This window comes from Oncorhynchus mykiss, chromosome 3, assembly GCF_013265735.2.
Source record: "Oncorhynchus mykiss isolate Arlee chromosome 3, USDA_OmykA_1.1, whole genome shotgun sequence".
Classification (NCBI taxonomy): Eukaryota; Metazoa; Chordata; class Actinopteri; order Salmoniformes; family Salmonidae; genus Oncorhynchus; species Oncorhynchus mykiss.
The window spans coordinates 23,975,873-24,001,731 of record NC_048567.1 but is presented as its reverse complement, the minus strand read 5'-3'; the positions used below and the strand labels follow the sequence as shown (position 1 = coordinate 24,001,731).

General features: G+C 43.9%; 1 protein-coding gene across 1 annotated transcript; it reads left to right on the top strand.

Moving 5' to 3' along the window:
- Nucleotides 1-21,431: 21,431 nt before the first annotated feature.
- Nucleotides 21,432-25,858, top strand: LOC110514815 (hyaluronan and proteoglycan link protein 2). Its single transcript, XM_021594003.2, has 6 exons — nucleotides 21,432-21,778; nucleotides 21,928-22,032; nucleotides 22,270-22,626; nucleotides 22,807-22,923; nucleotides 23,043-23,225; nucleotides 25,054-25,858. The coding sequence occupies exons 2-6, from the start codon at nucleotides 21,954-21,956 to the stop codon at nucleotides 25,329-25,331; spliced, it is 1,014 nt and encodes a 337-aa protein (XP_021449678.1). The 5' UTR covers nucleotides 21,432-21,778; nucleotides 21,928-21,953; the 3' UTR covers nucleotides 25,332-25,858.
- The last annotated feature ends 1 nt before the right edge of the window (nucleotide 25,859 follows it).

The following is a 25,859-nucleotide window of genomic DNA, read 5'->3' as shown; positions in this document are numbered from 1 at the left end:
GTAGCCAAGTGATCATAGGGTCCATTAAGCAGCAATAGGTAGGTCAGGGAGCCGTTTGGTAGCCGCTACTATGCTAGGCGAGCTGGAGACACGGCGATTCGGAAAGCTAGCTGGCCAGGGCAAGCAGATGGGTCTACGGCAAAGTCACAACAAAAAAGCATGTTGAAACCTCCTCGGACGATAACGTCGGCAGACCAGTCGTGATGGATCAGCGGGGCTCCGTGTCAGCAAAAAAAGGGTCCAAACCAGTTGGAAAAAGAGGTATTGTAGCCAGGAATTAGCTGGTAGACCTCTTCGGGTAGCCGGGAGATGGGCCTAACTTGAGGCTAGCTCAAGGCTAACTGGTGCTTGATTCGGGACAGAGGCATTAGCCACTAAGCCACTCAGCCAGCAGTAGCCACTTAGCCACTCAGCCAGCAGTAGCCACTCAGGTTACAGCTAGCTAGCTGCGATGATGCGGTGTACTGGTTCAGAGCTTGCAATAGGATTCCGGTGATGTGGTAGAGAAAAATCAGTCCGATATGCTCTGGGTTTATATAGCGCTGTGTAGACTGGCAGCTATTGACTGAGCAGCAGCTGGCTGGTGTCCATGTTAACGGTGAAGACCGCTGGCAGTGGCTAACTGCCTACTAGATTGTAGCTAGTTAGCTGGCTAGCTTCTGATGTGGGTTCCGGTTCTAAAGTATAAAAATAGCAGATCATTACCACATTGGGTGAGGCAGGTTGCAGGAAAGTATATTCAGTCCATAGATGGAAAGAGTGAGTAAAATATATACTAAATATATACGGGAAAAATGAAGAAAAATTACTATTTACACGGGACATGACAAGACAAACACCTGTCCGACTGCTAAGCCATCTTGGAATTGTTTTGTCTTGATCAGATGATGAGAACCACATGTTAATGCAAGGTGTAGCCACGGCTAGAGATGTGCGATATAGACCTAGGTGCGATACATGATTAGGCTGGCTATGACGGATGCCAGTGAGATGCCAGGAATGCCTGTCATTCCAGCACACACACTCAGGCATAGTGGGGAGACACACATGGTGCCCCAACAGTTTCGTAAGCCAGATGCAATCCTGTCCCGTGCTGGCACAAACACTATCTCTGTTGTCATTTCCTTTGTTCTGCTAAGAGTCTCAAACTCTGTAACATATTTAATCTATTAAACATGAACACTAGACATTGTGATATACCATAATGCAGTTCCAATACACCTATGTATTGACTGATTACATTTAATTTGCATAGACACACATTTCAAAGAAATTACATTTTATACACACACACACACACACACACACACCCCTCAGTGTGTCAACCACCCCTGCCCCCACAGGCATCAACTGTAGAATTCCAGCAGCTGCACTACCACAAATATGCGTGCAAGAGATGTCCTATGAAGTGTTCTATTGTCACTCCATCTGCAGGCTGGGTCCTGGGCCTCTCAGATAAGACAATCTGGCCATCAGGCAAGGCCGATGGGACATGTGGTGACGGGGGAGTTGCTTGTGTGTGTGTGTGTGTGGGGGGGGGGGGGGGGGGGGGGGTTCAAAGAAGGGACTTGCGTTGTAACAGAACTGGCTACTGGAGCCTTGGCACCTGATCTGATGCGATAAGCACAAGAAAGGACCTGTCCGTTATGCAGCCTGTGATAACATATACCATACAGGTACTTCACACATAGCCCGCAAACCTGTGTGTGTGGAGGTGTATGTGTTACGGAATGTTATAGTACTACTGTGCTTGCATGCTTAGAACTGAGGCTAGGAGAGAAATTCTGAAGTGGCGGACTCCGTCGAAGACTGTAGATGTGAGAGTGCGCCTATTAACTCCTCTTCCACAGGTGATGTGCAAGTCAGGTATGTGTGTTTAGGAAGGCATTTTTGTGATTACATTCCTAACCAAAAGACAGTTCTTCTCACACACACACACACACACACACACACACACACACACACACACATTTCCTCATGTGATGTCCGTCAGCACCCATGGCATGCAGTGTGTTGTTAGAGTGGTGCGGAATAGCTGCAGGGGAAACGGAGCGAGAAAGAGATAAGTAAACAGTCCTATACCTGAGCCTTATCTCTGATCTCTGCCTATGTGACTTCCCATCAAATGGGGAGAACACATGCCCCAAAACCAACTACACTGATAATCTATGGGGTTATCCAGTATGTTGTTGTCACCAAGGGGTGCAAAAAAGTGACATGTGTGGATAGTGACCCCTGGGCGACAGGTTAGAAATAACAGAGATGAAGAGATAGCGTCTCACCTAACCTCCCAGAGCTTTGGTTCACTATAGTGAGTGAATCAGTGATGACACGGCAGACAAGTGTTGTAGGAAAACCCTCAAACGGATCACTAATACCTTTGACCTTACACAGCTAGTTAAAGGGCCAACCAGGGTGACTTGTTGCTCTAAAACACAGATTGATTTGGTGTTCAGTAATAAACCAGAGAGAGTGACTAAATCATTCAATATGGTTACTGGGCTGTCTGATCATAATCTGACACTTATAGCCAGAAAGCTGTCTAAGAGCAGGTTTAACCTCTCTACTGTTAGAAAGCCAGATCAACTCAGAATACCTAAGAGTGAATTAAACTATTTTGAAAAAGCAATTAAGGGAATAAACTGGAATGATCTCTTGTCCTATACAGACGTGGAAGCTGATAGTCAGGTTTTTCTATCCACAATCCAGACTACTAAAGAAAATCTAATCCAAACCTGGCCAAAAGAGCACTCTTCCTTGGCTAAATGGAGAAATCTGGAAATTGATGAAAGAACGAGTTTATGCTCTAAAAATAGCCCTAAAATCTAAATTAGAGCAGACGTAGGTTTACCATGTTGAGAATTAAGGTGATGAAAGAAATCAGACAGGCCAAGGCAAACTTTTTTATTAACATAATTGGTGAAGCAAAGGGAAATTCTAAATTGATATGGGAGAATCTAAAAAAGTTAACAGGGAAAGACCATAGTAACACTGCAAAAAGACTAGAAATCATGGTGAATAACAATCTAACACAGGATGCAGTCGAAATAGCAATAGCCTTCAATTCCTACTTTATTGACTCTGTCAGGGTACTGACACAGAACCCCTCCACTTGTTTCTTGGGCTCAGTGCTAGTGAATGACACTCAACCTGTCTTCATCATAAGGGAGGTTTCTGAGTCAAAGGTGAACAAGGTGATTAGCTCACCAAAGAACTCTAAAGCCAAAGATGTGTTTGGGATGGACTCTACCTTTCTTAAAAACTACAAAGAGTCACTCATTGGCCCCATTACTAAGGTCACCAACACATCTATTGGTCTCGGTGTGTTTCCAAGGGTATGGAAGTCGGCCATAATAACGGCCATCTTTAAATCAGGCGACTCTGCTGACGTGAGTAACTACAGGCCCATTAGTATACTACCTGTGGTGTCAAAGGTTGTTGAAAAGTGTGTAGCAGAACAACTGATTGCCCACCTCAACAACAGCCCCTTCACATTACACTCCATGCAGTTTGGCTTCAGAGCGAAACACTCCACAGAAACGGCCAACTGCTTTCTTCTGGAAAATGTGAAGTCCAAGATGGACAAAGGGGGTGCTGTTGGGGCTGTGTTTCTGGACCTAAGGAAGGCTTTTGATACTGTTAACCATGAGATTCTCATCACAAAATTGTCCAAGTTCAACTTTTCCCCTGATGCCTTGAGATGGATGAAATCATACCTTGAAGGCAGAACTCAGTGTGTCAGAGTGAGCAATGAGCTGTCGCCCACTCGTAGCTATGATGTGGGCGTGCCCCAAGGGTCAATACTGGGGCCCCTCCTGTTCAGCCTGTACATTAATGATCTGCCTTCTGTCTGTACTGGGTCTGAAGTTCAAATGTATGCAGATGATACAGTGATATATGTGCATGCAAAGAGCAAACAACAAGCTGCACAAGAACTCACTACTGTAATGGTCCAGGTTACAAAGTGGCTCAGTGACTCGTGTTTGCATCTCACTGTGAAAAAAACTGTTTGCATGTTCTTCACAAAGAGGGCAACATATGCTACTGAGCCAGATGTCTATGTGTCAGGGGAGAAGCTCCAGGTGGTATCTGATTTTAAGTACCTTGGCATCATACTTGATTCCAACCTCTCTTTTAAAAAGCATGTGAAAAAGGTAATTCAAATAACCAAATTCAACCTAGCTAATTTCCGATTTATACGAAATTGTTTGACTACAGAGGTAGCAAAACTGTACTTCAAATCTATGATACTCCCCCACTTAACATACTGCTTGACTAGTTGGGCCCAAGCTTGCTGTACAACATTAAAACCTATTCAGTCTGTCTACAAACAGGCTCTCAAAGTGCTTGATAGGAAGCCCAATAGCCATCATCATTGTCACATCCTTAGAAAGCATGAGCTCTTGAGTTGGGAAAATCTTGTGCAATACACCGACTCATGTCTTGTATTCAAGATCCTTAATGGCCTGGCTCCCCCTCCACTCAATATTTTTGTTAAACAGAAAACCCAGACATATGGCAGCAGATCCACAAGGTCTGCCATGAGAGGTGACTGTATAGTTCACCTAAGGAAAAGCACCTTTAGTAAATCTGCATTCTCTGTGAGAGCTTCCCATGTCTGGAATACACTGCCATCAGACACACATAACTGCACCACACATCACACTTTCACAAAATGCTTGAAGACATGGCTAAAGGTCAATCAGATTTGTGAACATGGTCCCTAGCTGTGTGTTGCCGCTTTCCATGTTGTCTGTTGTCTGTAGCTTGTGAGGTGTGGAAACACTTTGTTGCTTTTATGAATTTTGTCTTGCTGCTTTTTGTTTTATGTTACTCTGTCTGTATGCTACGTCTTGCTTGTCCTATGTTGCTCTGTCTGTATGCTATGTCTTGCTTGTCCTATGTTGCTATGTCTTGCTTGTTCTATGCTGCTATTGTCTATATTGTAATTGTTTTTAATAACCTGCCCAGGGACTGCGGTTGAAAATTAGCCGGCTGGCTAAAACCGGCACTTTTACTGAAACGTTGATTAATGTGCACTGTCCCTGTAAAAAAAAAAAAAAAAAACATTATAAGCTACCCTGATAATAATGTCTAAGTAAGAGATGCCTTACTGTGCGCTACACATGGAACAGTAGGCCTTGGCATATCTACAAAGCACATATAGAAGCTTGGCTTTTATTTTTCATGGAGGTTCCAGGGGTGATGAGTACAATTAGTATCCAATACCTTTGGAGAAACAATGTAATGGCATGGGTAACTCATTGTGGTGGAAGGCTCATGACAATGATGAACATTTCAGCTTTTACAAGCGAGCACAGAGATCAGTCTCACTAGAACTGGTTCAGCAGAGTTTTGAATGAGCCAATCCGTAACAACCTATGTGTGAATGGGAGGAGCATCTGGTTGTCACCTAGGCAATCTGTATACCAGAACATCACATGACACATTTTAGACAACTATCAGTAGACCATGAAAATATGTCCCAAAAACTGAACACAGGTATGTGTGTAGACCCGTTATCAGTTCTCCCTTTACAATGGCAGTTTGTGAAGGCATAATGCAGTCCAACTCCCAACTGAGAGTGCAGAGAGGCAGACAGTCTCTCACATGTTGAGCATTTTTGTCAGGTCAGCATGCCTTCTAGGTTCGCCTGACTAATATTCATATGAACGACTCACAAGGGAATGTGTAGGAAAATGTACCTTGTGATCTACTGTAAAAGTTCCTGTCAAAAAAAACTAACATTACAAGTTCAATTTGGGGCAATTCGATACAAACATTTGTGTTGCATTTCTTCGATTACACAACAACAATGTAAAGACTTCCTCCAACAACAACAACCAACCCACTGGGCACAGACGTCAATTCAACATCTAAACTACGTTGGTTCAATGAAATTTCATTTATATGATGTGGAAACAACATCAATTCAACCAGTGTGTGCCCAGTTGGAAGTGAACCAGCGTCCAATTATGCTTTGATATGCTTTAATTACTTAACCATTCATCTATTACGCTATTAGTGTCAGTGCCAAGTTATATTTATATCATAGCCAAAGGAACATACTGCACTTTAGATAGCATGAAAGACGAAAATAAATTGCTGCACAACGTTCAAACTCAACCTAAAAAAAACTGTTTTTCGCACGTACAGTTAAAGTCGGAAGTTTACATACACTTAGGTTGGAGTCATTAAAACTCATTTTTCAACCATTCCACACATTTCTTGTTAACAAACGATAGTTTTGGCAAGTCGGTTAGGACATCTACTTTGTGCATGACACAAGTCATTTTTCCAACAATTGTTTACATACACAAAGTTGACTGTGTGTTTTAAACAGCTTGGAAAATTCCTGAAAATGATGTCATGGCTTTAGAAGCTTCTCTGTGGCGATAAAATAAGACAGCGAGAGCGCCTCCAGGTTTTCCTTATCTGAAACTATCTGCTAAGTGGTAATAAACTATGGTGAGACTTCAGGAGTTAATCCAAATATAGTGTGTCAGGTATGTGCGCTAGTGAGTTGGAATTAACTTTTGAACCTGCTTTGTCCTGGTCGAGAGGAGGAGAGACATTTTAAAACCTATGATGTCATATGTTATATATAAGCTGTTGTACATGGTTCTATGTCCAGCGCTCTCGAGAATAAATGCTATTGGCTAATTTTGGTAGACTGGTCTCTGTCTATTTTATGCAAAAAAGGATCTTACAGATTCTTAGAAACAGACTGAGTGATTTGAATTGAATTGGTTAATGAACACATATAGGAATTGTTAAATTCCTTTGACAGAGGTCTACAATTTCAATTAGCCAATCAACAATTCCTACTTTTGATTAAACCAATAGAATCTGCGGTGGATCTTCTCCCACGCCTCAATGCCACAGAGAGGAACAACGATGTGGGGATTCGTGAACTCCTCACGGTAAGATGGCATTGGAGGAGTGGAGGCACTGGCTGGAGGGGGCGGAACATCCGTTCATTGTGTGGACTGACCACAAGTATCTGGAATATCTCAGTGCCAATTACATCAAATCCAGGCAATCAAGGTGGGCCCTGCTGTTCACCCGGTTCAACTTCTCCCTCTCAAGCCGGATGCGCTGTCAAGCCGCTATAGCCCCACGGCTTGAACCCCGGAACCTGAGACCATCCACCCCACCTCATGCCTGGCGACGGCACTCAGCTGGTGAATAGGAAAGCAGATTTGTGAGGTGCAGCGTTCCCAGCCGAACCCCAGGCCCAGATAACCAGATGTTCGTTCTTGACGCAGTCCGCTCCTTGGTCCTGGAGTGGGCACACTCCTCCAGGCTTACCTGCCACCCGGGCTCCTGGCGGACCCTGGCCTTCGTGCAACAACGTTTTTGGTGGCCTATCATCGTTCCTGACGTCTCCGCGTTCATCACCGCATACACGATCTGTGCACAGAACAAGACTCCTGCTGGTCTCCTTCAACCTCTGCCTGTCCCTCACCTTCCCTGGTCTCAAATATCCCTGGACTTTGTTATGGATCTCCCCACGTCTGATGGCAACGACACCATCGTGACCGTAGTGGATCGGTTTTCCAAAGCCGCCCACTTCATTCTTCTCTCCAAGCTACCCTCTGCCAAAGAGACGACCTAGCTCATGGTACAGTACGTCTTCATGAGCACGTCTCATGGTAGAGCACAATGCGCTGCCAGATCTCTGCCAACCCCACCACCTGGAGCCAGCAACTAGTGTGGGTCGAATACGCCCACAAGACCCGTCCTTGCTATGCCACAGGTATATCTCCCTTTGAGTGTTCCCTGGGGTATCAAACAAGCTAAGTGTCAGTATAGAGACAAAGTAGAGTCGCAATTCAACGGCTCAGACACGAGACGTATGTGGCAGGGTCTATAGTCTATAATCACGGATTACAAAAAGAAAACCAGTCCTGTCGAGAGGGCCACAAGAGGGCCACCATTGTTCCCTTTTCCCAAGAAAGCCCCGTAGCACTCACTTCCGTCATCATGATGTGCTTGAGAGACTAGTCAAGGATCATATCACCTCCACCCTACTTGACACCCTAGATCCACTCCAATTTGCTTACCGCCCCAACCGGTCCACAGACGTGGCAATCGCAATCACACTGCACACTAACCCATCTGGACAAGAGGAATACCTATGTAAGAATGCTGTTCATCGATTACAGCTCAGCATTTAACACCATAGTACCCTTCAAACTTGTCATTAAGCTCGAGAGCCTGGGTCTAGACCCTACCCTGTGCAACTGGGTCCTGGACTTTCTGATGTGCCGCCCCCAGATGGTGAGGGTAAGAAACAACATCTCCACCCCGCTGATCCTCAACACTGGGGCCCCATAAGGGTGCGTTCTCAGCCCTCTTGTGTAATCCCTGTTCGCCCATGACTGCGTGGACATGCACACCTCCAACTCAGTCATCAAGTTTGCAGACGACACTACAGTGGTAGGCTGGATTACCAACAACGACGAGACGGCCTACAGGGAGGAGGTGAGGACACAACGTAAACAAAACAAAAGGAGATGATCGTGGACTTCAGAAAACAGCAGAGGGAGCACCCTCCTATCCACATCGACAGGACAGTAGTGAAGGGTGGAAAGTACCTCGGCGTACACGTCACAGACAAACTGAAATGGTCCACCCACACAGACAGAGTGGTGAAGAAGGCGCAATAGTGCAACTTCAAGCTCAGGTCAGTACAGGTGCATCAAAGCTGGGGCCGAGAGACTGAAAAACATAGTACTTGCGTACTATTGTTTGTACAGATGAACGGGGTACCTTCAGGCATTTGGAAATTGCTCCCAAGGATGAATAACTTGTGGAGGTCAACAATTATTTTTCTGAGGTCTTGGCTGATTTATTTTGATTTTCCCATGATGTCAAACAAAGAGGCACTGAGCTTGAAGGTAGGCCTTGAAATACATCCACAGGTACACCTCCAATTGAATCAAATTATGTAAATTAGCCTATCGGAACCTTTTAAAGTCATGACATCATTTTCTGTGATACAGTGATTATAAGTGAAATAATCTGTCTGTAAACAATTGTTGGGAAAATGACTTGTGTCATGCACAAAATAGATGTCCTAACCGACTTTCCAAAACTATAGTTTGTTAACAAGAAATTTGTGGAGTGGTTGAAAAATTAGTTTTAACTACGCCAACCTAAGTATATGTAAACTTCCGCCTTCAACTGTATATACTGTACCCTTTACCATCTACTGCATCTTGCCTATGCCGAGCGGCCATTGCTCATCCATATATTTATATGTATATATTCTTATTTATTCCTTTACACTTGTGTGTATAAGGTAGTTGTTGTGTAATTGTTAGATTACTTGTTAGATATTACTGCACGGTCGGAACTAGAAGCACAAGCATTTCGCTAGACTCGAATTAACATCTGCTATGTAACGTGTATGTAACCAATAAAATTTGATTTGATTTGAGACAGGGGGGAAGCCAAGGTGCTGTAACCCCGGATAAAGCGTCAATAAAAGTTGGTGGATCCCAGGAAACATTTTAGCTGCACCCTGGACATAGGCTGGGCCAATTTACCATCGCTCTCACCTTTCCTGGGATCCATTTGAATTTGCACTTCTCTGCTTTTACAAAGGCGTTGGAGAACCTCTTGAGAGAAGACGAGGATGTCATCGAGGTAAACGAAGACAAACCGGTTCAACATGTCACGGAGAACATCATTAACAAGAGCCTGGAACACAGCAGGGGTGTTAGTAAGGCCAAATGGAATGACCAGATAGTCGTAGTGACTACTGGCCATGTTGAAGGTAGTCTTCCACTTGTCCTCTTCCTATATCCGCACCAGCTGGTAGGCATTCCGTAGGTCCAGCTAAGAGAACATGGTGGCCCCCTGGAGTGTCTCAACGGCTGAGGAGATGAGGGGTAGCGGGTAGCTGTTCTTCACCGTGATGTCGTTGAGACCCCGGTAGTCAAGGCACGGGCGCAGGGTTTTGTCCTTCTTCTCCACAAAGAAGAACCCTGCGCTGGTGGGGGAGGCAGAAGGTGAGATGAACCCTGCAGCTAGGGAGTTGTCTCCATAGCCTTGGTCTTCGGACCCAACAGAGAGTACAGTCGTCCCCGGGGCGGAGTGATGCCTGGGAGAAGGTCAGTCCCACAGTCATAGGGTCGGTGCAGAGGAAGCAAAGTGGCCCGGGCCTTACTGAACACCTCCTGGAGGTCCTGGTACTCCGCGGGAATGGCGGAGAGGTCCAGGGCAACTTCCAAGCCCACAGGAAGATGTCCCGGGCAGGCTGCGCTGACTTCAGACAATGGGCGTGGCAGAGCGGGCTCCAGCCCATAATGGCACCAGCAGTCCAGTCTATGATGGGATTGTGTCGCTGGAGCCAAGAGAATCCCAATACCACGAGAACCTGAGGAGACTTAATCAGCATAAATTGGATTGACTCGCTGTGGTTCCCTGACACTCGTAGGTTGATGGGAGTGGTATTGTGAGTGACCTGGCCTTTAGAGTGCCCATCCAGCGCTCTAACAGGGGCTGAGTGGGGATGGAGAGGGGCTGAGTGGGGATGCCCAGCTCGGACGCCAGTGTAGCGTCCAAAAAAACTCTCATCGGCCCCAGAGTCCCGGAGAGATTTAGACTGGTTCCCCCACAGCAGGATGGCATGGAAAGGGGTGCGAGTAAGGGGAGAGGAAAAGTTTTCCATAAAGCCCACCAGAGTATTCACCCCTAATTGATGAGCCTGGATTTTTAAATGGCAAGTAGTCACGAAATGTCCCGTAGGTCCACAATATAGAAAGCTCTTGGTGTCGGCGTAAGCGCTCAGCCAGAGTCAATCTAGCCCTGCCCAGGTGCGAGTCGGAAGGAGGCGAGTCGGCAGCCCTCGTGATTCCTGAGAGAACTCAGAACATCAGAACATCGGGTTCACTCGGACATGTAGACTTCGGGGGTCTCCGGGATTCTTCGAGGTGGGAATCGAGGGCGAACGAGGGCGACAGGGTACAGATTCCCCCTCCCTCCTACGTTCTCGAGGCCGCCCATCGATCCGGGTTGGGCAAAGTCAAGGCTATGAGGGAGTAAAGGTTCATGGGTAGCTCCCGGCTGCAAGCTCATCTTTGACCACCTCCGATAATCCGTGAAGGAACATGTCAAACAATGCTTCCGGGTTCCAGGCACAATCAGCCGCCAACGAGCGAAAATCCACCGCGCAGTCTGCCACACTACGGGAGTCTTGACGTAGCTGGAGCAGCTTACGAGCAGCCTCACAACGGAGAATCAAACACCTTCCAAACTTCCGCATCAAACTCCTCTGGACTGTTGCTCCCATGCCGCCATAGCCCAGGTGAGTGCCCTCCCAGACACCAACGTTATGATGTACACTATCTTCGAGCGGTTCGAGGGAAACAAAGAAGGCTGCAGCTTGAAAAGGAGGGAGCACTGGGAGAGATAAGCCCGGCAGGTTCCGGAATCTCCAGCGTAGCGCCCCAGAGGAGGTAAGTAGGGTTCTTGGGACACTGGGGTAGGCTGGGAGATTACGGGTGTGACCCGCTGCCCAGTGGGGAATCCACGGAATTGCTACAACAAAGTCTTGAACGTCTGGTCATGGCGTTCTGCCAGGGTATTGAGTCTCTCCATAAGACATTGCAGTAACTACTTGTGTCGTCCAATGGTGGCTCCTTGCAGGGAGACAGCATTGGGGAGCTGGTCTGAGTCTGCTGGGTCGGTCATGGCCAGTTCGTACTATCACATTTCAGGAAAGACCTAGATGCAGACAGTGTCGAAGTAACAAAAGTGTGTTACTGGAACAGGGGTATGCAAAACGACAGGTCAAGTGCAGGCAGAGGTCAGTAATCCAGAGCAGAGTCCAAAAGGTACAGAATGGCAGGCAGTCTCAGGGTCAGGGCAGGCAGAGGTCAATAATCCAGTGTGGTGGGACAAGGTACAGGACGGCAAGCAGGAATGGTCAAAACCAGGAAAACTAGAAAACAGGAACTTTAGAAAAGACAGGAGCAAGGGGAAAAACGCTGGTAGGCTTGACGAACAAAACTAATTGGTAACAGATAAACGGAGAACACAGGTATAAATGCACAGGGGATAATAAGGTGAGATGGGAGACACCTGGTGGGGGATGGAGACAAGCACAAAGACAGGTGAAACAGATCAGGGTGTGACAGTTCCAATATGATAGCCATAGCCAGCTAGCTAACATAGCATTCCTCTCTTTATGAGCTGGGTGTTTGAGTAGGCTAAACTAGCTAGCTACTGTACATTCGCTAGCTAAGTGAAAGTGAAAATACAATGGAAGGGAGTGAGAACCATGAGCCTCCTAGGTGTTGTATTGACGTACCCAAAGGAGGACAGAAACTAGAAGTCCTCCGGCTACACCATGGTGCTACCCTACAGAGTGCTATTGAAGCTGTAGAGCTTCATTGCAAAACAGTGTTTTAATCAATTATTTGGTGACATAAATATATTTAGTAAAGTTATATCTAAAAATGATAACTATTTCAATGTTTTACTATTTTTATGAAATTCACTGTGATGATGGTCCTCCCCTTCCTCCTCTGAGGAGTCTCCACTGGCTGAAGCTCATTGGCTTGATCTCGAATTGGTAGGGGGCTGTCCCAAGTGGATGAAAATTTAGGGAAAATGTCACCACACAGCTTTCAATAAACAGTCGCTTTCAAACTAGGGATTTCGTGGCTAATTTAAGTAAGACTGTAATTCTGTTCATAGATTATGCATGTAAACTCAGCCAAAAAAGAAACATCCCTTTTTCAGGACCCTGTCTTTCAAAGATAATTTGTAAAAATCCAAGTGATTTCACAGATCTTCATTGTAAAGGGTTTAAACACTGTTTGCCATGCTTGTTCAATGAACCATAAATAATTAATGAACATGCACCTGTGGAACGGTCGTTAAGACACCAACAGTTTACAGACAGTAGGTCACAGTTATGAAAACTTAGGACACTAAAGAGGCCTTTCTACTGACTCCGAAAAAAAAAAGATGCCCAAGGTCCCTGCTCATCTGCGTGAACGTGCCTTAGGCATGCTACAAGGAGGCATGAGGGTTGCAGATGCGGCCAGGGCAATAAATTGCAAGGTCCATACTATAAGACGCCTAAGACAGTGCTACAGAGAGACAGGACGGACAGCTGATCGTCCTCGCAGTGGCAGACCACGTGTAACAACACCTGCACAGGATCGGTACATCCGAACATCACACCTGCGGGACAGGTACAGGATGTCAACAACAACTGCCTGAGTCACACCAGGAATGCACAATCCCTCCATCAGTGCTCAGACTGTCCGTAATAGGCTGAGATAGGCTGGATTGAGGGCTTGTTGTAAGGCAGGTCCTCACCTGACATTACCGGCAACAACGTTGCCTACGGGCACAAACCCATCGTTGCTGGACCAGACAGGACTGGCAAAAAGTGCTCTTCACTGACGAGTTGCGGTTTTGTCTCACCAGGGGTGATGGTCGGATTCGCGTTTATCGTCGAAGGAATGAGTGTTACGCCAAGGCCTGTACTCTGGAACGGGATCGAGGGTGGAGGGTCCGTCATGGTCTGGGCCGGTGTGTCACAGCATCATCGGACTGAGCTTGTTGTCATTGTAGGCAATCTCAATGCTGTGTGTTACAGGGAAGACATCCTCCTCCCTCATGTGGTACCCTTCCTGCCAGCTCATCCTGACATGACCCTCCAGCATGACAATACCACCAGCCATACTGCTCGTTCTGTGCATGATTTCCTGCAAGACAGCAATGTCAGTGTTCTGCCATGGTCAGCGAAGAGCCCGGATCTCAATCCCATTGAGCACGTCTGGGACCTGTTGGATCGGAGGGTGAGGGCTAGTGCCATTCCCCCCAGAAATGTGAGGGAACTTCACCAAGGTGCCTTGGTGGAAGAGTTGGGTAACATCTCACAGCAAGTGGCAAATCAGGTGCAGTCCATGAGGAGGAGATGCACTACAGTACTTAATAACTTTGGGATAGGGGGCAACACTTTCACTTTTGGATAAATAGCATGCCCAATTTCAACTTCCTGCTACTCATGCCAAGAATATAACATATGCATATTATTAATAGATTTGTATAGAAAACACTCTGACGTTTCTAAAACTGTTTGAATCATGTCTGTGAGTATAACAGAACTTATGTAGCAGGCAATACCCCGAGGACTAACCATTCAGAATTATTTGTTTTTGAGGTCACTGTCTGTTCAATGAGTTCTCATTGGGAAACAATATTTCTTAGGCACTTGTTTGCAGTTCCTACCGCTTCCACTGGATGTCACCGGTCTTTGGAATTTGGTTGAGGTTATTCCTTTGTGCAATGAAGAAGTACGGCCATCTTGGAACAGGGTAACGTTATGTGTACTGTTTGAGAGTTGCGCTAGACTTGAAAAGTAGCATTAGTTTGTGATCCTCCCGTAATGAAAACAGATGGACCCGTCTTCAATTTGATCGATTATTCACTTTTAAAAATACCTAGTTGTATTACAAAAGTAGTTTGAAATGTTTTGGCAAAGTTTACAAGTAACTTTTGAGATATTTTGTAGTGACGTTGCGCAAATTGGAAGCAGTTTTTTTCTGGATCAAACACGCTAAATACATGGACATTTTGGATATATATCGACGGAATTAATCGAACAAAAGGACAATTTGTGATGTTTATGGGACATATTGGAGTGCCAACAAAAGAAGCTTGTCAAAGGTAAGGCATGATTTATATTTTATTTCTGTGTTTTGTGTGGTGCCAGGTGAGACATTTGCGTCCCCCCTCTCCCAGAGAGGTTTCAGCTGGTGGCCACACCAGATACTGACTGTTACTTTTGATTTTGACCCCCCCTTTGTTCTGGGACATATTATTCAATTTCTGTTAGTCACATCTGTGGAACTTGTTCAGTTAATGTCTCAGTTGTTGAATCTTGTTATGTTCATACAAATATTTACACGTTATGTTTCCTGAAAATAAACGCAGTTGACAGTGAGAGGACGTTTCTTTTTTTGCTGAGTTCATGAACTACACATTGACACATCCAGCCCAAAGCGGGAGGTTGTAAAATTACTTACTAATCACCAAAGTTCCGGAGCATGTATTTAACTGGAGGGAAAGGGCCTCTTGCAAGTTGATAAAGACCTGTCAGAAATGTGTGCCTTTGGCTTTGAAAAGCCTTCATGACCCCGATGTGTGTGCCAAGCTTTCGTCAACACAGTCATGCACTGGTGATCCCAGTGAACTGATACTACATAAGGGCTTCAGGGCTGGTCGGCCAAACCTGCTCTTTATCATTCTTTCTGATCTATGATATAGGCAAAGAAAAGGTCATTCAAAAGCTCTAGCTCAACTGACACCCCCAAAAATATGAAATGTCATGTTAACGTTGTGGACAATAGGTTTACAGACTATATTTGAAATCTATAGTGTAATACTGTACCTCTTCACACTTCTGGAAGTGATGAGCTAAATTACACTAAAATATCTAGTTAGGTATAGAAAAGAAGTTACCTTTTTACTGTACATCCATTTCCTTCATGGTTAGTTAGCGTACACTAAATAAGTACTGCAGCTCCACTGTAATATCCATGATACTCATGACCCTAGCTTCTTGAAAAACCTGTCGGTTTACCACAAAGATTATTTCAGAGAAGCCACAAAAAAGTCCATAAATCAAATTGAAATGAAGCATACGAACATGTCTTTACTTGAGTCGGTTATTTAGTACTGTTTACCTGCGGGTGAGAGTAAAAATGTTTATAATGAGAATGGGATCGAGCGATAACGGAGAGAAGCAATACAGAGAGGGGTCGATACATTTGTGATAACTTCCAACACAGAGTACATACAGTAGTACACTTTTAGAAAACACATAGAGAAAACCTGTCAGTTAGTCTTGCATTAGTCTCTCTACCCTACCTCGTGGCCCTAAGGACAGTTGTGCGTATTCATGGATGCCAAGGGAAGCCAGGCTTCCCCAAAACTTTACCAATATTTTTTTTTTTACAAAAAATACAGTCATCTCTCTGTGCTTCATACATTTCCTTAAATTTTCAAGAGGCTGAATGTATCTCACTGGAGAAATCATCCAAGTGAATGAAAGAGTGCCCCTCTGTCTCAGTATGTGTAGCCCATCTGATGTTATTTGGTCAGAAAGAGTATGATGTTTCCGCCTGTGCATTGAATGCAAGGGAAGCCAGAAAGCATTTGGCCTCCTTTAATAAAAAAAAGTATAAAATAATATCCAATCAGCGTTGAGCTAAACTGAGTGAGTTCAGCTGTGAATGGTCCTGCCGTGCCAAAAAAAAGTATCAAGGGAAGCCGGTTCGGATTTGGCTTCAAACCAATCACATCAGAAGCTAAACGTCAATGACAGAAAGAACCTGAATTTTTGCATCTGCATCTAGCTAGCTAAAATCAGCCCTTTCCTAAATTAGCCATGGATGGAGATAGGGATTTAGACTTGTGGTTTTACTTAATTCTCCAAACTGGCCACTGATTATAACGGTGATTCTGATTCAACCATTAATTCATACATTGAGAGGATGGAAGTTCAACATGTAGGTAGATGTAGTAGGCTAATGTTATTAACTAACTGGCCTGGCGCATCGTTTCCCATGAAAGGAAGTTAGGCAAGTGATGAAGCATTTTAGCCAGGTAGCATAGGACAACAAAAACTAAAATCGTGTACTGTATGACAGTCATAGATCGTTTCTGCAACATTAAAGAGGAGGAAGGCAATGGCGTTTCCCTACAAGTAGGGTGAGTCAACATGTTTTTTCTACTGGCATGCACAAACGCAAAAAAACACACACACACGTACACAGAAACTCTTAACTCTCTTTCAATGGAGACTGGTAGGAGGAGCTATAAGAGAATGGGCTCATTATAATGGCTGGAATGGAATAAATGGAACAGAGCTTCCATGTGTTTGATACCGTTCCACTGATTCCATTCCAGCCATTACAATGAGCCTGTCCTCCTATCACTCCTCCCACCAGCCTCCTCTGCTCTCAATGGTTCTAAATCAATAGTTGTTAAACTTGCTTGACCATGCTGTAAGTCAACTGTTTGTTACATGCAATATGTTTTGTGGACTTCAGGTTTTGTAATGAAACAAAGGTTTGTTTCAATTTATTCTGCCACTGTGTCTTCTTATTGTCTCAGCCTTAGGCTTATATATCACGGTATCAAGGCATATGAACTAACTGGTTATAGAGCAAACAACGCAATTTTCACAACACGGGTCTTAACTGTGTGAGAGACAGGTTAAGCCGGGTGTACACTACACAACTTTCAGGGTGATGCGAAACAACGTTATCATCTCACTGGCTTCTTCTCTGGCAAGCTCTCATTGGCTGTTGCTGATCACCGTTCTCAAAACTTGTCATTGCACATCTCACACTACAAACGCATTGCAGAATTTTGTGACGATAAATATCAGGACTTCTGGTACTGCTCAAAGACAAGATCAGTAGCCCTCAGATTGTGTCTCTGACACACTCACATTAAACGAGTGTCCATGACGGCCGTGCGCCCCCCAGGTGGACAAGACATGGGAATTTTGTCTCCGATCTCAAAAACTTGCCTGGGACAGCTGAACCGGGGCCAAAATCGTGTAGTGTCTACCAGGCTTTAGAGGAGAACACGTTAACCTCACCTCTGACACCAGGCCTGACCTACGACATCAACTGATGTGATTAAAGGAGTTTCTGAAGGTTTTGAAGTGCATCTTTAATTCAATCGTGTACAGGCTTAACATTAATGACAGAGAAAACAATATGGAATTTTATTGAATAGTTTGGGGTAGGCTTCGAGTCTCCGAGGAACGCTCCTCAGAGCCAGATGCTGATGACAGGGTGCCCTATGCCAATGAGGTAACATTATAAACATTTCCCTATAAATACTGGCTAAACTGATAGGGTAACCTGAACTTTCGTAACTACATTACAAATATGTACCAGAGGGCAGTGTTTAATTTACCCTCAGCACTGAGGAGTAAGTATTGATTGTGCGTATCTTATACAAATATGCACCAGAGGGCAGCGTTTCATTGACTCAGCAGAGAGGAGTATGATTTAAAAGAAAGTTGGGTTACGGTGATGATGAGACAGAGGAAAGCAACTGAGAAAGTGAGGTAGAGACAGATATGATCAGGACAAAGAAAGCTCTTTCTCAATCAAAAGGTAATTGATTGAGAATGAGAAAAAGGAGATGGAGAAAGACAGGGAAATAAGAAAGAGCGAGGATAACTCCACCATGTCCAACTCTCCTACCAACAAACTTCGCCTGAACACCTGTAATTCATTCAATGGAGGGCCTAGTGCCTGAGGTTTTCGCTCCTCCCTTGTACTTGATTGGTAAATTAAGGTCAGTGATTAGTTAGAAAAACCCCTCACCTGGTTGTCTAGATCTTAGTTGTACACTCTTGTAAAAAAGGGTTCCAAAAGGGTTCTTCGGCTGTCCCCATATGAGAACCCTATTTGGCTCCAGGTAGAACCCGTTTGGGTTCCATGTGGAAAGGGTTCTACATGGAACCAAAAATGGTTGTACCTCAAACCAAAAGGGTTCTTCTACCTTGGTCCAAAAGGGGTTCTTCAAAGGGTTTTCCTATGTGGACAGCCGAATAACCTTTTTAGGTTTTAGATAGCACCTTTTTTTCACAAATCGATAGGAAAGCCAGAGTATTATACCAAATATCTGACCAATAAAAAAATATAAATTCTGAAATAATTTATCTTTCGTCTCTCTGTGTTTTCATCATTTTCTGTCAATTCGCAAGTGACTGAATCTCACCGGAGAAATCCTCCAAGCGTGGGAAATGGCGCCCCTCTGTCAGTGTGTGTAGCCCATGTCTCTGATGCTGCATGGACTAAAAGAGTATGACATGTTATGGCTGTAGCATTTGATTGATTGATGTCAGCAATCATTTGGCCTCTCTTAATAAAATAATTATAAGATAATTAGCCAATTAGCTGAGCTCAACTGTGGGTTATCCTGGTGCTTCACCAAGGGAGGCCAGTTTGGATTTAGCTTCACCCCAATCAAATCTCACCCTAAGCAACATGTCATTTTAGTTTCTGGTCTACTTGTGTTGATGTCCTGCAGTCACTATCGGCCCTTTCCTGATCCATGGATGGAGATGGGGTTTGGGGGTGGGGATTTGGACTTGTGGTTTTGACTTAATTCTCTGTACAGGCCAATGATTATGATGCGATTATGATCTAACCATTAACGAATATGCTGTGCCACTGGCCTGAGACGAATGAGGTTCAATATCTAGCCTAGATGTAGCCTAGCCTTTTTAGGCTCAAGTTAACTAGCTAGCTAACTTAGTTGGTTAATTTTTGCACATGCAAGGAAGTTAGGCTAGCAAGCATTTTAGCTAGGTAGCCTAGGACAACAAAAACGTAAATTGTACTTACTATATGACAGAGCCATGGACCGTTTTGTCAACATAAAAGAGAGGAGGATGGCATTGGCGTTCTAGTCTACAAGTAGGGTGAGTCCCAAATTGTTTTAGCTTGCTCGCACACACACTTACATACACAACATTGATTGGACTAAATCATTTTTGGTACCTTAATCAAACTAAGCATGTATAGCGTTGATTTGACAATGTTTAAGTGTTTATGTTGAAATAGTGCTGAAACAGCAGAGGCAGTGCTCCTGTTGTCTTTGTGCAAACTTGCGGTAACTCCGTGGTTCTAAATCATTAGTTGTTTAGTAAACTGTCAAACATGAACTTGCTTGACCATTCTGCAGGTGATATAACGGTTTGTGGCATGCAATATTTTCTTTGTGGACTTCACTGGACAGATGTTGCTCTCCGGTTTTGTGACGAAACAAATGTATGTGTAGTTGAATTTATTCCGCCACTGTGTGACTGTTGTGTTTTTGTTGTCACGACTTTATTGTATATCACAGTGGCGTATGAACAATTGGGTTATAGAGCCAACAACGCAATTATCACAACATAGGTTGGTATATGGATTTTTTTCACTGGCTCGGCTTCCTCAGTGGTTTTACCCACGCACCGCTACTGAAGGGAAATAACAAAAAACAGCAACTCTGCCCTCCATGGAAAGAGTTTGACGCCCCTGATCTAACATCTGAACTGAAGTCAAATATGTCAATAAGGCCAACACATACAGTACAATAGAAAATACATGTAGAGCTGGGGTCGAAGTACAGTGAGAGAAAGAGATAGAGTTGGAGGGACAGAGACGGGACAGTTGTCACTTAAGAGTGTCCTGATGAATACTAATTGCTCTGAACTAAAGAGCCAGAATGAGTTCCATTGATGGCTGAGCACAATGGAGAAGGGACAGGGGAAGCAGAGGAATTCTATTATTTCATTTTTCCCTTCTCCTCGTGTTTGTATGCCAGCCCTGCCGCCTGTTGTCTTTGGGGGGGGGGGAAAGGAGACTGTGGCTCTCACAATGCAGCCCTTGTGTCTGGGGCCACAGGGCCAGAATAAGCCAGGGCTCACACAGCTTCCTCTCTCCCTGCAAGATGGCAAGGGCGTCAGCGTATAAGCAGGCTTGCCATCAATAAGGTTTTGAGATGATAAATTGAGCTCACTGGCGTAGCAGAAACCCCCGTAGCCCCCGCAAGGTGGGGGTTCCACGTGCTCTGGGTGCCAATGCGACCATCATCTCACACCTACAGTATGTCTAAATTGTATTATATATTTTTTTAAATATATTTGACAATAACCCTCCTTTTTATTGTCCACATGTAGCAAGCAAAGTGTTTGTGTTGTTCAATCTACATCGGGGCTGTTACATGGAAAATTCATTTTACAATCTGCAATGTTTAAATTTCCAACTTTACTTGCTGTACAAGTACATACAATATTGCCGCCAGCCATCCTTCTAAATAGCAGTATTGTGACACCGTAGGCCTATAGCTCCGTGAAACAGAAAGGTTAAGCTTAACATGAGAAAATGCAGACCAAATAAAAGTAAACATGAATCCATTAAAGCAAAGCTATAGGCTACGACAAGCATTAGCACCACATAATCTGATAGGCAGCCGTGTAGACGTCGCAATTAAAGAACCATGGACAGTGATTAGTAAGTAGTCTAAACTTCGTGAGCGGCTGACGCATTAGATTTTTCTGTGATCCAGAGAAACTGTATTACCCCAGTGGTTGAGCCAGCAGTAGGCTACAACCTTGCTACTGAAAGTTACAGCATTGACCAGCAACATGGTTACTTCCATGGGGATATACTGCTGTTTTACCCATACACAATACCAGATTCAAAACTATATATGTAAAGATATCCCTTTCTCGAACTGTCTCTCTATTACATAAATACAGTAAACAGACACGTTCTAGGTTCAAACTCTTTGGCAACTCTTCCTCACTTCCTCTCACTTGTCCCTCATTGATAAGTAGAGGATGGAGGCAGAGAGAGACACAATGGCAGTCTGTCACATCACATCCTCATTAACATCTGGAGCAGAACAGAGAACAACCCAGTTTACACTGGCCACCACGGCCTGAGACATAAGAGCACTGGTCTGAGAGAGAGAGAGAGAGTCAAGAGAAGGAGAGAGAGATATAGTCAAGGGAAGGAGAGAGAGAGAGAGAGAGAGAGACCTTGGGGGTCAAAGGGAGAAGAGATCACAGTGGCAGAAATGGGCCTCAGAGAAAAATAAAGAAGATATTTTTGCTTCCGAACTATCCCACTAACGGAAAACGGTCATGTTTGACTGAACAACCCTCAAAGGTGATCAGTCACCGTTGTTTTGAAGAGAAAATCAAGCCTCATCTCATCAACTGCTGCAGGTTAGAGCTTTGGGATTTTCTTTTGGTGTCTGTTGATCTGTTGTGGTCCTCCTAGGGGCAAATGTTCTATGTATAAAACTGTTCTTCAAAAATGCTCTACCACATTATGTAACCATTCTAAATCAGATAATGCTGTTATTCTATTGCAGGGACAGGGAGGGGGACTTGCTTCATTATGAACTGTGCTGCTATTTTGATACTAACCGCAAGTTGTTTCAGTTGGACGTCTACTATTTATCTGCCAAACAAACAAGGTATGTTTTGTCATTTTCTGAGTATAAAAGTTATTTTAGCTTATGACAGGAGAGTATGGAGAATTGTATCCATCTATTGAATCTGGTCAATTTAGTTAATGAAGGGCACTAGCTATTGGTCAGTGACGTTGCTTAATGATGGCCATAAAATAATTCTAACCCAATGTAATGTATGAGACTTTGATTGTTGAATAATGGAGGAATAATCTTACAAGGAAGCTGTTTTAATTCCCTCAGAAACAAAGAAACTGAAGTATCTGCTTGAGCCTCCTGTTTATGCTGAAGTAACCAGCCCTCGGGGAGGAAATGCCACTTTGCCATGTGTACTGCGATTCAAACCAAGCCATTACAAGGTGAAATGGACAAAACTGGAACCACTTCGTCGTGGAAGCGAGAACATTGTCATGATCACTAACGGTTCAGCCCACAAACCCTATGGCCTGCTTGGGCCACGGGCCTCGCTTCGTAAGGCTCATGCCATGGATGCCTCACTACAACTCAGCAACTTGGAACTAGAAGACGATGGTAGATATCGCTGTGAGCTGATCAACGGTATTGAGGATGAGAGCGTCATCATTACATTGAGGATAGAAGGTAAATTATGATGATTCATGTAACCTTTCTAAACATTTCAAATGTTGTAAAGAAACCTTATGGCTTGCTATTCAGATGAAAATATATTTGAAAAAAAAGAAAGGCAAATCAGACAAAGTTTTTAATATGTTGTGTGACTTAACATCAACATAAAAAGAGACAACTTCTAATTCCTTTTAGGGATGGTGTTTCCATATCAGAGCAAAAATGGCCGTTACAAATTCACCTACAAGGAAGCTAAGGAGGCCTGTGCTGAACAGGATGGCACATTGGCCACATTCAAGCAGCTATACAGAGGTATTTAATATTCAATCAGCAAAACATTGACAGTTTACTCTGTACCGTTACTGATGCCATAGAGGTTTATGTACCGCTAACTTTCACAAAGTAAACAGTAACACATTCTTATTGTGTAGCCTGGACAGAGGGTCTGGATTGGTGCAACGCGGGATGGCTCATCGATGGGACAGTCCACTACCCCATCCTGCACCCACGAGCAGAATGTGGGGGGGAGCTGCTACCTGGCATTCGCAGCTATGGCCCCCGGGACAGGATCCGGGACCACTTTGATGCCTTCTGTTTCACCTCTAGAACCACAGGTCAACTGAATGGGTTTTGGTGCTTTGTGAAGCTGTCAAATAGCAATGTCAGTATAGTCTTCATGTGCCAAATTAGTTCCATCCTTTTTCATTTGGGATGCTGCTTACTGAAAATGAATAAAAATGAATTCAATTGGATTTGGGCGATGTGGTACAGTTAAAAATAGTCTGGAACCAACATTTAAACAAACATTAGTAAGGATGCAATTATACTATAGTATTGGCAAAAGACTGTGTTCAGAACAGTCTTAGGTCATTCTGACTGTAAACTTTCCATAGCAACAGGGTGACCTTTGGCGATACATGGGAGTGGGCTCGTTAATGGTCCTGAGAGGATGGGGATGGACAATAAAGGCTGTTGTTCAGGCGCACTTGTAAACAAGTCCATCTGTGGGAAACGAGTTGCCCTTTAGGGACATTAGAACTGTAATCTGAAAATAAAAACCTCAGTGGAAATGTTGAATTATGAAGACAGTGGGTGGTTTTATCATATAGCACGGTTCCCCAATAAGTTTACATTTTGTTCATGTTGGACATAAAAGACTGTACATTTTAATTTAGGAAGTATGTTTGAAAGTATTCCCACCCATAATGGAGGTACAGTTGAAGTTGGAAGTTTACATACACTTAGGTTGGAGTCATTAAAACTCATTTTTCAACCACTCCACCAATTTCTTGTTAACAAACTATAGTTTTGGCAAGTCGGTTAGGACGTCTACTGTGTGCAAGACACAAGTAATTTTAATTGTTTACAGACAGATTATTTCACTTATAATTCACTGTATCACAATTCCAGTGGGTTAGAAGTTTACATACACTAAGTTGACTGTGCCTTTAAACAGCTTGGAAAATTCCTGAAAATGATGTCATGGCTTTAGAAGCTTCTGATACACTAATTGACATTTGAGTCAATTGGAGGTGTACCTGTGGATGTATTTCAAGGCCTACCTTCAAACCCAGTGCATCTTTGCTTGACATCATGGGAAAATCAAAAGAAATCAGCCAAGACCTCAGAATTTTTTTTTAGACCTCCACAAGTCTGGTTCCTCATTGGGAATTTTTACAAGGATTAAATATCAGGAATTGTGAAAAACTGAGTTTAAATGTATTTGGCTAAGGTGTATGTAAACTTCTGACTTCAACTGTATGTTATCGTATACAAATGTGGGCAAGGTTTGAAATGATTATGTTTCAGTCAAATGTTATATCTGCTTGGGCTTCTTGCGGTCAATTTGCAGTCTACAAACTATTTGTAATTATTATAATTATGAAAAAATCTGTGGCTGAATCTAGTTGATGATCGCTGCCATATAGGGTGGATACAGCACCATACTTAACTTAAATAACAGTAATGATATTGTTGTGAGTGCATGTCAACACTTCAGATCCAGAATGACTGATACAACAAATGACTTCTTATGCTTTAGCACAGGGGTTATCAACTAGATTCAGCAGAGGGACAATTTTTTTTCTTGAGCAGATGGTCAGGGGGCAGGGACATATTTACAAATCATTTGTAGATTGCAAAAAATGACAGAAAGAAGCCCAAACAGACATAACGTTTGACTAAAACATAATCATTTTAAACCTTGCTTACATTTGTATATGATCACATATATACTTTGGAACAGATTTCCAAAATGAAAATCATTTGGAGCTGATATGCTGGTGTTTTTACAGTCTTTTATGTCCTACAATAAAAAAAAATGCTCAAAACTTGGGGGGACAAATAAAATCACCCTCAGGCCAAATTCGGACCATGGACCGTCAGTTGGGGAACACTGCTTTAGCAGGTTAAAGAACTTGCATTCTCCTTCCTCTCTTCCAGGCTTTGTGTTCTTCGTTGGACAGCCACTCACATTTGGGGAGGCAATGCAGGCATGTAGGGGTGAGGGAGCAGAGTTAGCTCTTGTTGGACAGCTCTATTCGGCCTGGCGTTTCCTGAGCTATGACCGCTGTGATGGAGGTTGGTTGAAGGACGGCAGTGTGCGTTTCCCTATCACCACCCCTAGAGAGCACTGTGGCGGTATTCCCGAGGCTGGGGTGCGCACCTTTGGGTACCCCAACAAGACCCTGCGTCTCTATGGTGCCTACTGCTACAGGTAGCTTTCATGAGACCCATAGCGTGTGGAGCCTACTTCCACTGACTTCATAGATCCAAGATGCAGAACCATTGTGAAGATTACCAGTGACCCCTACAGGTTTCAGTACGTAGGGCTTGCAGATACAGGTAGTCAAAAGGCTAGGAACTGGTTCCTCAACAACGGCAAAAAGATACAAGTAGCACTGCGCTTTTCTGCAATACTACAATATGTTATTACAGGAAACCTCGAAGGCTTAATGCCTTTTTCCATGGGACACATCAACAAAAGCCTGCCACTTTTATGAGCTTTACTGCTACAGGTAACAACTGCTGTACATGTTTTCCTGCGCTTGTGTAACATTTGTTTTGTGAACTTTGTTATCCAAGAAGCATTATTCTAGTGTAACAGGATAGTTATTACACAATGACAAATTCCTAAAATGCTACTGTTAGCTTCTTAGCTGATGTAAGAGAGTGTGTAAATAGCAGATTGGGAGAAAGTATACACACTGAGCAAAACTGTAATACAATAAAATATCTTTACAGTGTAT

Coding starts and splice junctions, on each gene's coding strand:
- LOC110514815 (XM_021594003.2), top strand. CDS start 21,954: ATGAACTGTGCTGCTATTTTGATACTAACCGCAAGTTGTTTCAGTTGG. Junction 22,033..22,269: donor TTATCTGCCAAACAAACAAG/GTATGTTTTGTC, acceptor TAATTCCCTCAG/AAACAAAGAAACTGAAGTAT. Junction 22,924..23,042: donor ATTCAAGCAGCTATACAGAG/GTATTTAATATT, acceptor CTTATTGTGTAG/CCTGGACAGAGGGTCTGGAT.